Source organism: Pleuronectes platessa, chromosome 1 (genome assembly GCF_947347685.1).
Source record: "Pleuronectes platessa chromosome 1, fPlePla1.1, whole genome shotgun sequence".
NCBI classification, from domain to species: Eukaryota; Metazoa; Chordata; class Actinopteri; order Pleuronectiformes; family Pleuronectidae; genus Pleuronectes; species Pleuronectes platessa.
Window position 1 is genome coordinate 19,124,082 of NC_070626.1, and position 13,011 is coordinate 19,137,092.

A 13,011-nucleotide genomic window follows, 5' to 3' on the forward strand; every position below is an offset into this window, starting at 1 on the left:
CTGATCCAAATTAAATCCAAACATTTTATGTTGTTATCGATTAATGTCATATTAAGTCGAAAGGCAATGTTCAGAGTTTAACTGGACAAAGAGGTTTGCAGTTAAAGTGTAGTACAGTAAATTATGCAGCGGTTGGTGTGTGCGTTCTGTTTATTTTGAGGTTTTGGAATTCACAAACTAAAACCATTATCCATCCGTCACTCTGCGCTGACAGAATCTCACAGGCCAGAGAAGCTTATTCTGCAGTCATCCTACAGCACGGGGCTTTTTTTATGATCTATCAATCACCTGCACAAAGCTTGAGTGTGTGAGCCACTGCCAGGGGAGGTCTGACCTGCGGCCTAGCGTGACATTCAAGGAAGGAGTGCTACTCACCCAGGAAATCCCATTACACCAAAGTATGATGGATATCAGGACTGGCAAAGCTCATATGTGGTCTGACATATAATTTGTTATAATTTGTAAAAAAAAAAAAAAGGTATGACCACGTTCACCTTTTTCTCCATCTTTCACTTTTTCAAAACTCCTGAAACACACATTGACTTATAAGCCTACAACCCTGTACAGATGTCAACAAAATATTTTTGGGGGATAGGAGATTGTATCATTTACCTTAAAACTAAAGGCAAAGGTTATTCAGGGGGACTGTCCCAAAAGTTTCCTAATGTTTGTGTATCCTATATTTATTCTTCTTTACCATATTGATTATTCACGGTCAGATATATATATATATATATATATATATATATATATATGTAATTTTAAGTTAAAGTTCGATAAAATACATCCCAGCATTTCAATTCTTTGGACTTGTCTTTGACTTTATTGACCTCCTCTTTGATGACCTTTAATTTCCCAATAAAGTGAACTGTTAATGTTGACATGTGAGTCACACATGTTTCTCACAGCTCTTATCTGTTCTCAGTCCTCACAGTGGGTCTTGTTTATCTGTTTCTGAACTCTCCCCTCTGTATGCTTTACTGATAAGAAACAAGCAAACAGACAGCGGGCCAGATTTCAGCGCTGTGAGTGGACCATCACAGAGCAGCCGAAACGGAATCAGGACTGACACTGTCGAGAAGATCGAAAAGGTTTCGAGAAGACAAAAACTGAAGCTGCAAGACCCAGGGGAGAGGAGGAAGGAGAAGGATCAGGCCCCCTCATGGGACGCCTGTGACGGAGAGCGAGCGTGTGAAGCTACAGTTACAGTCGGCTCTGCTGGAGTTTCACATTTCAGTTAGATTTTAAAAACCCTGGAGCCTCGTCAGGGAGCATGAGGCTCACTGGGACCGTCCTGAAACTGGAGTTCACTCATCGCAGCACAGAGACCGAGCATTCAAACAACACAACGGTGACACCACTGCAAACAAACACAACAGGTGAGATGACAACAACGTCGCCTGCATCAATCTGGACCACACAAGTCAAAGCTTCTTTGTTGTCCTCGGTTGTGGCCTGACAAAATTAAAAAGTTGAAGCAGTTATTCTTCTAAGACAGAGACAAACACGAGTTTTAGGGCTGCAGCCAACAATTATTTATTTATATTACAAATATATTAAGCAGCAATGATTTCAACTGAGAAGCTGCAAACTGCTAATGTTTGTTCTTTTTTTTCTCAGAAATAATAATTTAAAAGATAAATCCATGATTAAAACTGCGTAATAATCCTCTGTCCTTCAACTAATCGCTCCAGCATTGGACACAAGTTTACAGTCTGATCTAATTTCCTTCACATTCATCGTCTTATCCTCTGTTATCCTGATAATTAGGGCTCCGCTGGGCTGAATCAGACCCTCTCTCTGCCATTTTAAATGGAAAAGCTTTACCAACAGGCCGCTCATCAAATCCAGATAACTGCGAGGCAAATGTATTCTAATCTCTTAATTCAATCTAACTGATCTTTGACCACAGTCAAGCATTTTCCCTGTTAAACTGTAATCCCTATAGCCGCTTCATCTCCCTAAACTAAGTATGCAATTTACATACATTATAGCCTGGGGTCTGCTCAGTACAGGCATCAGTGCAGGCGCGCTGCTCCACGAGCATGTGTTCTGACAGTCAGTGCTTTTTAGAGGGAGACAATCCTGCAGCAATCAAACACTGCTGCAGATGCAATTTAGAGAAACATGGAGGGAGAATTTAAACAGAGCAGCCGATGTAAAATCAGCCGGAGGGGAATGGTGGACTCACCGCCACTGACCTCCAACTGCTTTAATTACATGGGGAGTTTTCTCTTCTTCTTGGGTTATAGCAGTTCTCCTCGGGGGCCTATATCGGTACTCACATAGTGTGGTGATATCTCCACCTACACTACCCGACTTTCATCATCACCACACTGCAACTGTGTGCGTGTGCAAGGTTGTTCCAGTTCACAGACCTGGAATATGACACATTATTCACGTTTGTGCGTTGGCTGGTTTGTTTGTAAGCAAGATTACGCAAAAAACTACCAGATGGATGAACACGAAACTTGGTGGACGGATGTAATGTGTGTCCGGGAAGAACCAATTCAATATTGATGCAGATAAGGCCACTGTGGTTAACGTGGACAAATAGCATTTCACCATTTTCCAAGAGAATAATTCCTTTATTTTGATGAAAATCTGACACATTCGGGGGATTTATATCTATTATGGTGTGAAACTTGGTGCAGTTTGATTGAATTTAAGGGATGTGAGGTGTCTCGGATGCTTGTAGGGTCTGTTAGTGTAGACCCAGATAAATGTATGTATGCATATGCAAACCAGATAAAACAAGCCGGCCTTAAAGGTCAAAGAAAATCAATCCACCACATCAAGTCTCCTATTAAATCAGGTATTTTCTTTACCATAATAAAAGACATCTTCAGACATCTTTTTAAGTGTTTACTATCTTTTAACTGTCAGATTCCGGAGTGTCAGCCCCCTCCCCATCACCACCACAGCCGGAGAGAGGCCGGGCCCGGTGTTCCATCTGTGCAGACAGAGCCACAGGGAGACATTACAGTGCCTCCAGCTGTGACGGCTGCAAGGGCTTCTTCAGGAGGAGCATCCGCAACAACCACACTTACAACTGCAGGTGAGCTCCGTCATACATCCCCCTCATTGCAACAAGTCACTAACCAATACCACGGTATCACTCTATATCTTACAATCCAACAACATCAATATCCACACACCAGGAACACAGTGGGAGTGAGAGAATTTAAAGAAAGGTTGTTATTCAAGGTGAGGTGAGAAGTCTGTAGTGTTATCACATTACACAGCAGGGGGACGTGCATCATATAGAAACTTCACCTTGCGATAGAACAGCAGCCTTACAGAGGCTGGGGCGAGTCCGGGCACGGAAACAATAACATATATTTAATGACAGCGAATTGTAAATCAATGGTGAGATACAGCTGTAGCTTCTTTTTCTTTTTCCCATGTGAGGTGTTGATTGATGAATGCTTTGACAACTACAGATTCTGTCATGTCTTGACTTGCTTTTACAAGTGTCCACGGGAGCAGATTGAATTGTCAGGTCACTACAAGTAAATGCTCAAGAACAAAATATCATCAATTCGATTGTACTGTAACTACATGTTCTTCTGACAATTTTTTAGGTAGGTCAGACTTTCATTTCACTACTGTTTCTGCATTTTAAATGTTTTATTTGTTTGTTGTTTTCATCACCAATAATAACAAATTAAATGTTAGGTTATTTGATTTGACTTAGAACTACAGCACTTTTCTTTTCAGGTTCAACAGTCAATGCACGGTGGACAAAGACAAACGGAACCAGTGTCGTTACTGCAGACTGCAGAAGTGTTTCAAGGCTGGAATGAGAAAAGAAGGTCAGGGGAAACGTTTCTATCTCCTTTAATTTAATACTATCAGTCTTAAACTAAAAATACACTACAAGAACTTGCATACAAGTTTCAGAATTAAAGTTATATTCACTGCATACCATTTGCATTTCAAATGTGTCATCCCCTCTTGCAAGGCGAAAGGGGGATCAGGGGTGGTTTATTAGAGAAAAACATATTTCTGTTTATTTCTTGGGAAACAATGAGAGCAGCTGTGCTGATTTTCATGTGTATTAATGTGCACTATGTGAATCTTTAGTCTTATCTCTCATTGAATTGCACAGTTGAGCGGGGGAGAGAGAGAGATGTGATCGGAGGAGCCACGAATAGTCCCCATACATGAATAATTAACACAAACTGAGCACGGGTAAATATTTGTTTTGCATTTTTCCTGAAGAGATGCTGCTCACAATCCCCCGAAGTGAAGGCTACAAATTTAAAAGTTTACTCCACTAATTTGCCTGGTTTGCATAACATGCTGCAGGATCCATTTCACATCTCAGGGCAGCAGCAGAGCTGTGGCAGAAATAAAACAAGGAACCGACTCTGCATTTTCATTTTATACTTGACCTCTGAAACTGTTTACTCCCCAATCCAGACGTGTAACTGATGATGCAGCCAAGAATCATTTGTGTCATTGTCATGCAGCACCATGTCACAGTCCCCCCCCCCCGCTCCTGCTCCGCTACAGTTTGATTAATACCCTGCTGATTGGTTGCTGAGAGGACAGCTCTGATGACTGATTGCTCCCACACTCCGTTCTGTTGTCCAACACCGGAGGCCATCGACTGCTCTGCTCCTTATTACCTGTACAGAGGGATCATCAACATGTGATGTCATCTCCTCCACTGAACATAACCCACAACATCAAGCATCCTGGCGTCCACGCCCACTTTTCTTTATTGTCAGCGGCAGATGTAAGAAGCTGTTGTCAACATCAGAATATTAAATCAAGATACGCTGGTGTACACGACTAGATTTAAACCTAATTACCTTTGCATAGGAGGTCATGTTTTCTTCCGTGTTTGTTAGCATGATTATAAAAAAGCCTCTGGACAGATTACCATGAAGCTTGGTGGAAGGTTGTGGTCGAGGGCCAAGAGGATTCATGAATCTTTAATAAGATAGGGCGTTTTCATTGATTTCTCAGGGAATAATTATTGGATCTTGATGAAAAAAATCTGACATGTTAAGTCAGGGGTTCTCAAACTTTTGCAAGCTGGGCCCCCCCCAAAGCTGGTTAGGGGTAGTTGGGGCCCCCAATTTGAGAACCACTGTGTTAAGTGAACAGATATTTTTGAGTTTGTGCAAATAGAAATCTAGATCTAGAGAATTTAAATGTGGTTTCATAAGGGGACTGTTCTACAAGATGTAGTTTTCACCTGTTCTTATCATGAACTTCATCCCCAATTAGTTCACATTAGACTTTTCATTTTAATCTAAACGATTTCACATCCCGCACCAGATACACTCACATCACCAAATAAAAGGAGACTTCAGCGGACAGGAGATTTTTACTTCCCTCTCATTTCGGCCACATTTGGCAGAGCTAAGGTTGGCATGAGCAGCAACTTAAATGTCGCAGGGGACAGAGGAACCTTGTGGAGGCAAAGAGAAGGTCTCTTCTTTCAGAACATGTTTGCAGCTGAGCTGAGTAAAGAAAACGAGTCCTGCAGAAGCCAAGAAACCTCTCTGATGGTTTTCTTCCTTCTTTAATCTCCAGCTGTTCAGAATGAGAGAGACCGCATCAACAGCCACAGAGCCAAGGGACAGACAGTGGGCACTCTGTCCATCACTGTGCTCCAGCGGGCAGAGGCCAGCGTGACACAGGTAACTGACCTATGAAGTCGCTCTGCAACAGAAATGGACATTTACTAATTTTCTGGAAATTGATGAGAGACAAGACAGGCAACATTTAAATTCTATAAAAGTTGTAGCTATTGGCTGAATTTAGTTAATGCTTGGAAATGCAGAGGGACCTAAAGTGGTCGAGAGAGCTCAACGCCTGAGCGTGCAAATAGAAAAAGCACATGCAAATAGAGAAAATGACAACGGAAATGTTTCCAGGGGACACAAAAGAGTGATGAACCTGGCTTCAGTTCAATGCTTCAAAATTTGGCAGTGTATTTGCAAATCTTTTTTCTTTCTGCATGTGTTTTCTTAATTTGAGCTCTCTCTGCCACCGTAGGGACCCCATCTCATAATAATCTATTCAATTGCACCACAGGATCTGGGATTGTTTGACTTTAAATGAATGATAACAACCACATATTCCATGTATAAGATATATATGTGGGGTGTTTTTCCCATATCGGTCATCGTGTGGTCTCCATTTACCAAGTCCTCCTCTACCTGCCTTGACTTGCATTAATCTTCACATCTCTTCTCCGAGCACCTACACACACTTATCACCATCATCACCCTCGTCATCCTCTACCCCCCCCCCCCCCCCCCCCCCCATTCATCTCCCTGCCCACAGACACACTCGCACACCTCCCCCGAGCATCACCTGCGTCCCACACATTTGGCTTTTGCTGCTCTCAGTTTCCAGCTCCGGTCTCACCCATCAGTCATGACATCGACACCAAGAAGACGGCCTGCGTGGGTGACGTGTTTCACTCCATGAAGCAGCAACTCCTCCTGCTGGTGGAGTGGGCAAAACACATCCCTGAGTTCTGCAGCCTCCCTTTGGACGACAGGGTGAGAAAAGCAAAGAATATCTATAGGAACCTTATACAGCTACACTATACCTATGAAGTAACAATGCTCACTTTTAACTGTTCGTTTACATTTTAAAGCTGCACATGACATGAAGCCTGTGTGTGTTTGCAGGTGACCTTGCTACGAACCCACTCTGCAGAGCATCTTATTCTGGGGGCAGCACGACGCTCTTTGCCTTGCAACAATCTCATTCTTCTAGGTAGCACAGATTGAACTGGTTGTGTTCTTTATTTGTTTCATTATTCAGTGGTGTCCTGAATTATCACATGCTGCTACTGTAATCGTTCTCACTGTTTGTGTTCATCGAGCAGGCAATGACTTTGTGATCCCCCTGAGAGGCGCCCAGACAGAGCTGTCCACCGTGGCTTTCAGAATCCAAGAGGAGCTGGTCAAACCTCTCAGAGAGCTGGACATCCTGGACACAGAGTTTTCTTGCCTCAAAGCCATCGTCTTCTTCAGCCCGGGTCAGTTGTGTTTCCTGCTCTGTCACATGACCACGCCACTGCACCAGATGTTCTCCCTCAGATCTGCTCATTTTCTTGGAATCCGCATGTGTAGTTTGAGTCTGAGTCGTCTCGGCTCAGAGTGTTTCCTGGAAATTCTCTGATATTATCAAGATGTCGGAGGTCCGGCTGCTGAACCTAATGGCCCATTAACCTGAGTCAGTGGCAGTGGAGGCATAGAGACCAGAGGACCAGAGGACTTTTATTTAATTCTAATTATATATTGTTTTTTTTACTCCAACTGGGAAAATGCTTATCAAGAATATTCTGTTATTCTCATTATTATCCTGCTGTTATGTGACTAACTGGTATACACAATATTGTAAACACACACACCTCAACATACACTGATATTTGGCATTAAATGCACTGACAAGTTTGATTTCCTGCCAATATAGATTTTTTAAGAAAGTCCTTTGACAGCTGGTGTCTCTGTTATTTATCTATCGCTGATTGAATTTGTATTCATAGTCTTTCTGTTGTGGTGTCCTCTCTCCTCTTCAATACACTGTACATCCTCTTACCTCGGTCCTGCAGACTGTCCAGGTTTGGAGAGTCCTCGTCTCGTTCGACATCTGCGGCTCCAGGCCCAGCTGCTGCTGGAGGAGGAGACCTGTGAGCAGAGGGGAAGGTTCGGGGAGCTGCTGCTGATCCTGCCCGCCCTGCAGAGTGTGGCCTGGCAGATGGTGGAGACGCTGCACCTAGCACAGCTGCTGGGTGAAGCCAGAATGGACAGCCTGTTGCAGGAGATGCTGCTGGGAGAAGGTACAGGTAGGAGACACTGACGTCCACCATACAGTGTGTTAAAAAGACATTTCCATCATGTACTGGCACTGAGCTCTGAAGCTGTTCAGTTTGATCGTGTCCAGTTTCTCCTCTTCCTTCAGACAACAGTGAGACTCAGGAGCAGCAAAGAGCTTCAACTCCAAACCACACCTCTGCCATGTCCCACGTTTCAACATGTGAGCACTCACAAAACAAACTATCACAGCAGTTCTGAATTTGCATCTCTCCATAAATACTGTATCTTAAGCAGCATTGACTTTTTAATCTGTATTTTTAATTATTATTAATATTGTCCTCTTTTCCTATCGTCTCATCTCGGTCTCTCCTGACGTCTGCTCTCATTCAGTTGACCTTTTCCAATAGTCAGAACCCTCATGTCATGTGCCTGATGCCATTTGCTGATTCAATTCATTTTCAACAGCAGCAACAATTCATAAAATAGTAATTATAATAATTGGAGTTGTTGTCTGAATCCTACACATCTACCTGTAGAGAGAGAGAGAGAGAGAGAGAGAGAGAGAGAGAGAGAGAGAGAGAGAGAGAGAGAGAGAGAGAAAGAAAACATAAAGTTAGTGATATGTATTAAAATATATAAAGAGACAGAAAGAAGGGGAGTAGAGCTTGACGTCTGTGTGTCTCTTGCAGCTCCTCCAGGCGGTTCTCCTGCTGCCCACGCAGACTGAACTGAGGTGCACAGACACATCAATGCTGCCAACGTGACCACGACATATACCAGTGGCACCTGTCTGCAAGAAACGTCCAAGAACAACAACTTGTCCAAGGAATGGAAGGGTGTAATGAGCTCGAGACAACACATACTAAAATATTCACACACATCCACATTGTAATAATCATTCCTAATTTAATAATAATAATAATAATATCTTTATTTTTACAGCACTTATCTAAACGACGTTACAAAGTGCTTCACACAAAAGTCCATTGTCATATTCTGTTCAGTCTAATTTAAGAGCCAAATCATAACATAGTAAGATCGAGACCTTGAGTTTTTAACAGCGTTAATCTTGTGTCTTTGTGTGTAATTTTGTTCATTTATCTAAGACAAGATATAAATAAAGTTTCACCTGTTTCATACGAGCAAGTGAATCAATGGATCAACAACATTTAACGCATGACTGTAAATGAAGTGTCAGACATAAATGTGACAATAGGTGCATTCCACTGAACTGTAACTTAGCACAATTCACAGTGCAACACATGATATGATTTAATTGCATCTAGAGCTGAAGTGCAACGCCCAATACTTGTCAGCAGAGGGCAGTAAAAGCCTGCTCAGAAACTTATTTGTTGGCCCATGTGGGAGTTGACATTGCAAGGGTCAGGATCTAAGTTTTATAAAAAGAGTATTTTTGATTTAATGAAAAGTGGTATCGATCTCAAGGATCTGAAAACATTCCAATGAAGAAATTGCTGGACACCTGGAGTTTTGGCTTCGAGCTCAGCGTCCACCTGGATGCTCAGAGTTATTCGTCTTTCATTCAACAGTGCAGGAGCTCAGAGGAACTGCAATGACTCAATATCACCTAATGACAAAAGTGAGCACTACTTAATGAAACCCTCGTCTCTTTAGCTCTACTCTGTTTTCGTAATTGATTACTGACTTCATACAAAAACAAAATTAATTCCAACTTTTTTATTCCTTCCTGAGTTCATTGGATAAATTTCCAAGCTCACGGTGTATAATCTAAACAACATATTGGAAGTGAATACCTCTGTTCTGAAGACTGAGCGTTCAGGGTTTGTTAAAAAAGCACTCATGCGTCACAGTAATCAGTTTTGCTGAAAGGTGACGTGTTCTCTTTCCATTTGACTCAGTATCAGGCCTGTGGCATTTACACATTGCCCAATCAGATGAGGATCCCTGACGGTGAAGTACGTTATATAACATTATATAATCCCATAAGGCTAAGTGGTTCAATTCTCCGCAGACCGTGGAAGTCTTTTTCAAAGTTTACATTTCCCTCATACATAGTACGTGCTGGGCTTACTCCACTGTATTTACATATGTGCAGTATTTACCTATGGACCGGTCAGGTTCCTCGCAGCTGGAGAAAGACGAAACAATGGGACACACCGCTGAAGGACGGCTTGGGAAAGATTTAAGAGGCTGCATTCTACAGCAACAATAATTTCCTGGGATATCAGTTCTCCATGCACACAAAACATCTAGAGAAGTAAGATGTATTTGTAGCATTTAAGAGTGAATTATGTCAATGTTAACCCTCTTCGCCCCTAATTGTCCTTAAAACAATTGAGGCTTGAGTGTTAGGCAGTGGCTGCAGGTTCGATTCCAACCTACGCTGCACGTCTTCCCTGCTCTCACCTTCCCTGCTTAAATTCTGCCATATCAATGTTGGGACAGTGATTCTGTGAAACTAAAGGCCTACTCTTCAGCCTATATGTGTAGTCAAAAGCCTGAAAACAAGCATGGTCCCTTTGTTTAGGAGAACTACTAAAAAGCCAAGGAACTCAATCTCCCAGGATGCCGCAGGTCCTTTTTTTCCCAACAGTTTCACCCAGAGGTGTGAAAAAGCCACCAGGGTCAACTCCAATTGGTCACTCTGGCCCCATGACCTGTGAGGTCCCCGGGCCAATATAAGGACAGATCTCCCCCTCCTCGCTCTCTTTTCCCCGGAGGAAGGCTGCCGGCCTATCTTCTCCTGCATCGCCACGGGGGGGGCTGGCATCTTCTCTTCGCATCCAAATCTACGAGAGGAGTGCAAAGGTCTAGCTCCCAGCTCATCTTCTCAAGGAAACCTCCTCTCAAATCAAGTTCTTCCAAACTCCTAGCAGCGACTCGATGTCCTGCAGGTAAGATTCAACAAGCAACGGAGCCTCACGGCTCAACAGAGCCGAGAAGACTTTGACCACACAAAGCCAGAAGACTTCACACAACCGGCAGGACGAACGGCTAACTGCACAGCAACTTCATTTCCCCTTTCCAAGGATCGGTAACAAATCTGGGCTTAATAATTATACTAAGCTAAGCAAGACTGTTTATTTGATTCTGTGTGGTGTTTATAAGTTTGATTTGTGTGGAGATATTGTGGTTACAGTTATTTGAAAGTAAATGTTAGTTACATTCATAATAAATGTTTTTCTTTCACAAATGTTCTTTCATTAATGTTGCATCAGTGAATTTTGCCAACCTCTACACTGTCAAGAACTCCATAACCTTCCCTCTTCATTATATAATCTTTAATAGTAAATATTGAGATTTCTAATTGAACTAGATCTAAATGAGACTGATCTTAATCAATAAAAAGCTATCTTCCCTTCCTTTGAAGGGTGGTGACCTGAGGTAACTTTAACCAACTAAAGTTATGATTTAAATTTAATATTTTAAATATTAATGCTTTATATTTTATTTTGATAAGCAAATTTATTGAATGCCTAAAGGCACACCATTTTATGATATACACTTTTAAAGCATTATTGCACAACATCCATAAAGGCAGAAGAGCCCATTATATCTTAAATGTGCTCATGTACGTGGGAATAGGCTCCGAACTATGATGTTTAGTTATGACTACAGAAATACTGAAGAGCTGCATCTTCCTCTGTCGGTTTCCCTGGGTCTGTGTGACCTTACTGACGTGTATTACAAGTTGCCTTTGTCCAGTAACTTCTCCTGGATGACGAAAGTCAAATTTAGCATTGTTAAAACTTCCCCATCACCCTCTCTGACGCAGCTTTTAAAGTTCAACCGCAGTCATGTGCTAATCTTCAGATTGTCCACTCTAGGCTTTGTCAGTCTGAGATGTAGGTTAAGTGATCTGCATTGAGCTTCATTCAAAGCAGGACAGGGAGGACTGAGAGGTGACATCCCTTCACTGTTAGATGCTGTCGGAGAAAAAACTGGGCCTGAAAAGGGTCCATGAGCAGAGTTCTCTCCTTTCAGGGGCATTTTCTATCTCTCCTTTCCACCTAAAACACCTATAATGTTGTTATTTGAAGAAAATCCAGGGTTCCTTTTAGTGAATTCCCTGTAAGACTACTTCATGTAATGCAGTCTACACGGCCCTTAATTTTTTATCATCCAGACCCAAGAGATATTCTCTGAGACATCAAGGAAAATGATGAAAAACAAGTTATTAACTATCAGACAAACAAACGATGAAGACACAACCTCCTTGGCCAAGGTACTGAATAAACCAGATGTTTATACAGTTTCAGAAAGACATTTTCATTGTAGTCGTTGTGAAGAGACAAGTTCTGGACTGTTCCATTTTCCGCATTGTCAAATAAATGTCTTTATATTGATCGTTACGGGCTGAAAGTTGAGTTTCAAACAAAGGTCAGAGCAAATCAAGTGCATCAAAGACGTCTTTGCTTTCCAGCTCACTAAGCGTTCTTCAGATCACGGAACAGAACCTGGCTCCTCACCCACCACTCACTCTCACATTGACTCACACAAGTAAATGACTCACCAGCGACATGAGATGGTTGAAAACAGGCCTCCCTGTCATCCTCAGGTTTCACTGTTGGTTGCTGTTAAGAGGTTGAACAGTGATGCTGCTGTGATGTCGGTTTCCCTCCCAGGGGCCTGCTGGGATGTGAGGAACAATCTATTGATCTGTCAGGCTCAGCACAGAGCTCAGGGATCGCTGGTAAAAGCTGAACACTCGCTCTCTGCTGCTGTCAGTGTCGCTCTCCTCGGGCTGGAGAAGTTCCACAGACAGGAATTCTGTCTGTACTGACCTGATTTTTTTTTGATTTTTTTTTAACAACGATAAGCAAATTCCCAGACCTGCTGTCTGTTCTGATTGTTGCAGTCAGAGATGAGCACATTTCTTAGTTTGTGCCATCTCCATATGCTGCCCACAGACCTGCTCGATTCTCTCCGCTGAAGGGCAGGAGAGGGGTTTAGATCTGCCGCATTATGATTTGATTATTGCGGAGAGGCAGCGTGGAGAGAGCGGGGGAAACACTGACATCATCAAATTAGAGGTTGTTGAAATCAAATTTGTTTCTGTCCAAGTTTGAAAATCGTACATTAGAGCCAAAAGGGACGTCTGATCCTCGAAGGCGATGCACCACATGAAGCAAGTGAACGGTAAACAGCACGCATGATTTGAAACCCATCTCTCTAAATACCGCGCACTGAGAGCAGACTAGAAGGATTCTGCAGTCACTCACAAATTCAAAGCAGA

The 13,011-nt window shown here is 42.5% G+C and overlaps 1 protein-coding gene across 2 annotated transcripts; it reads left to right on the forward strand.

Moving 5' to 3' along the window:
• Window positions 1–934: 934 nt before the first annotated feature.
• On the forward strand, window positions 935–8,932 carry hnf4b (hepatic nuclear factor 4, beta). 2 transcript variants are annotated; one of them, XM_053420071.1, is made up of 10 exons: window positions 935–1,379; window positions 2,887–3,058; window positions 3,721–3,815; window positions 5,551–5,657; window positions 6,372–6,527; window positions 6,660–6,747; window positions 6,860–7,012; window positions 7,589–7,822; window positions 7,939–8,013; window positions 8,483–8,932. In XM_053420071.1, exons 1-10 carry the CDS (start codon window positions 1,274–1,276, stop codon window positions 8,518–8,520), a joined length of 1,224 nt encoding a protein of 407 aa, XP_053276046.1. In that variant the 5' UTR covers window positions 935–1,273; the 3' UTR covers window positions 8,521–8,932. The 2 variants fall into 2 exon arrangements, with proteins under 2 accessions (XP_053276046.1, XP_053276055.1); XM_053420080.1 differs by lacking the exon at window positions 7,939–8,013.
• The last annotated feature ends 4,079 nt before the right edge of the window (window positions 8,933–13,011 follow it).

Coding starts and splice junctions, on each gene's coding strand:
- hnf4b (XM_053420071.1), top strand. CDS start 1,274: ATGAGGCTCACTGGGACCGTCCTGAAACTGGAGTTCACTCATCGCAGC. Junction 1,380..2,886: donor ACTGCAAACAAACACAACAG/GTGAGATGACAA, acceptor TTTAACTGTCAG/ATTCCGGAGTGTCAGCCCCC. Junction 6,528..6,659: donor GCCTCCCTTTGGACGACAGG/GTGAGAAAAGCA, acceptor GTGTGTTTGCAG/GTGACCTTGCTACGAACCCA.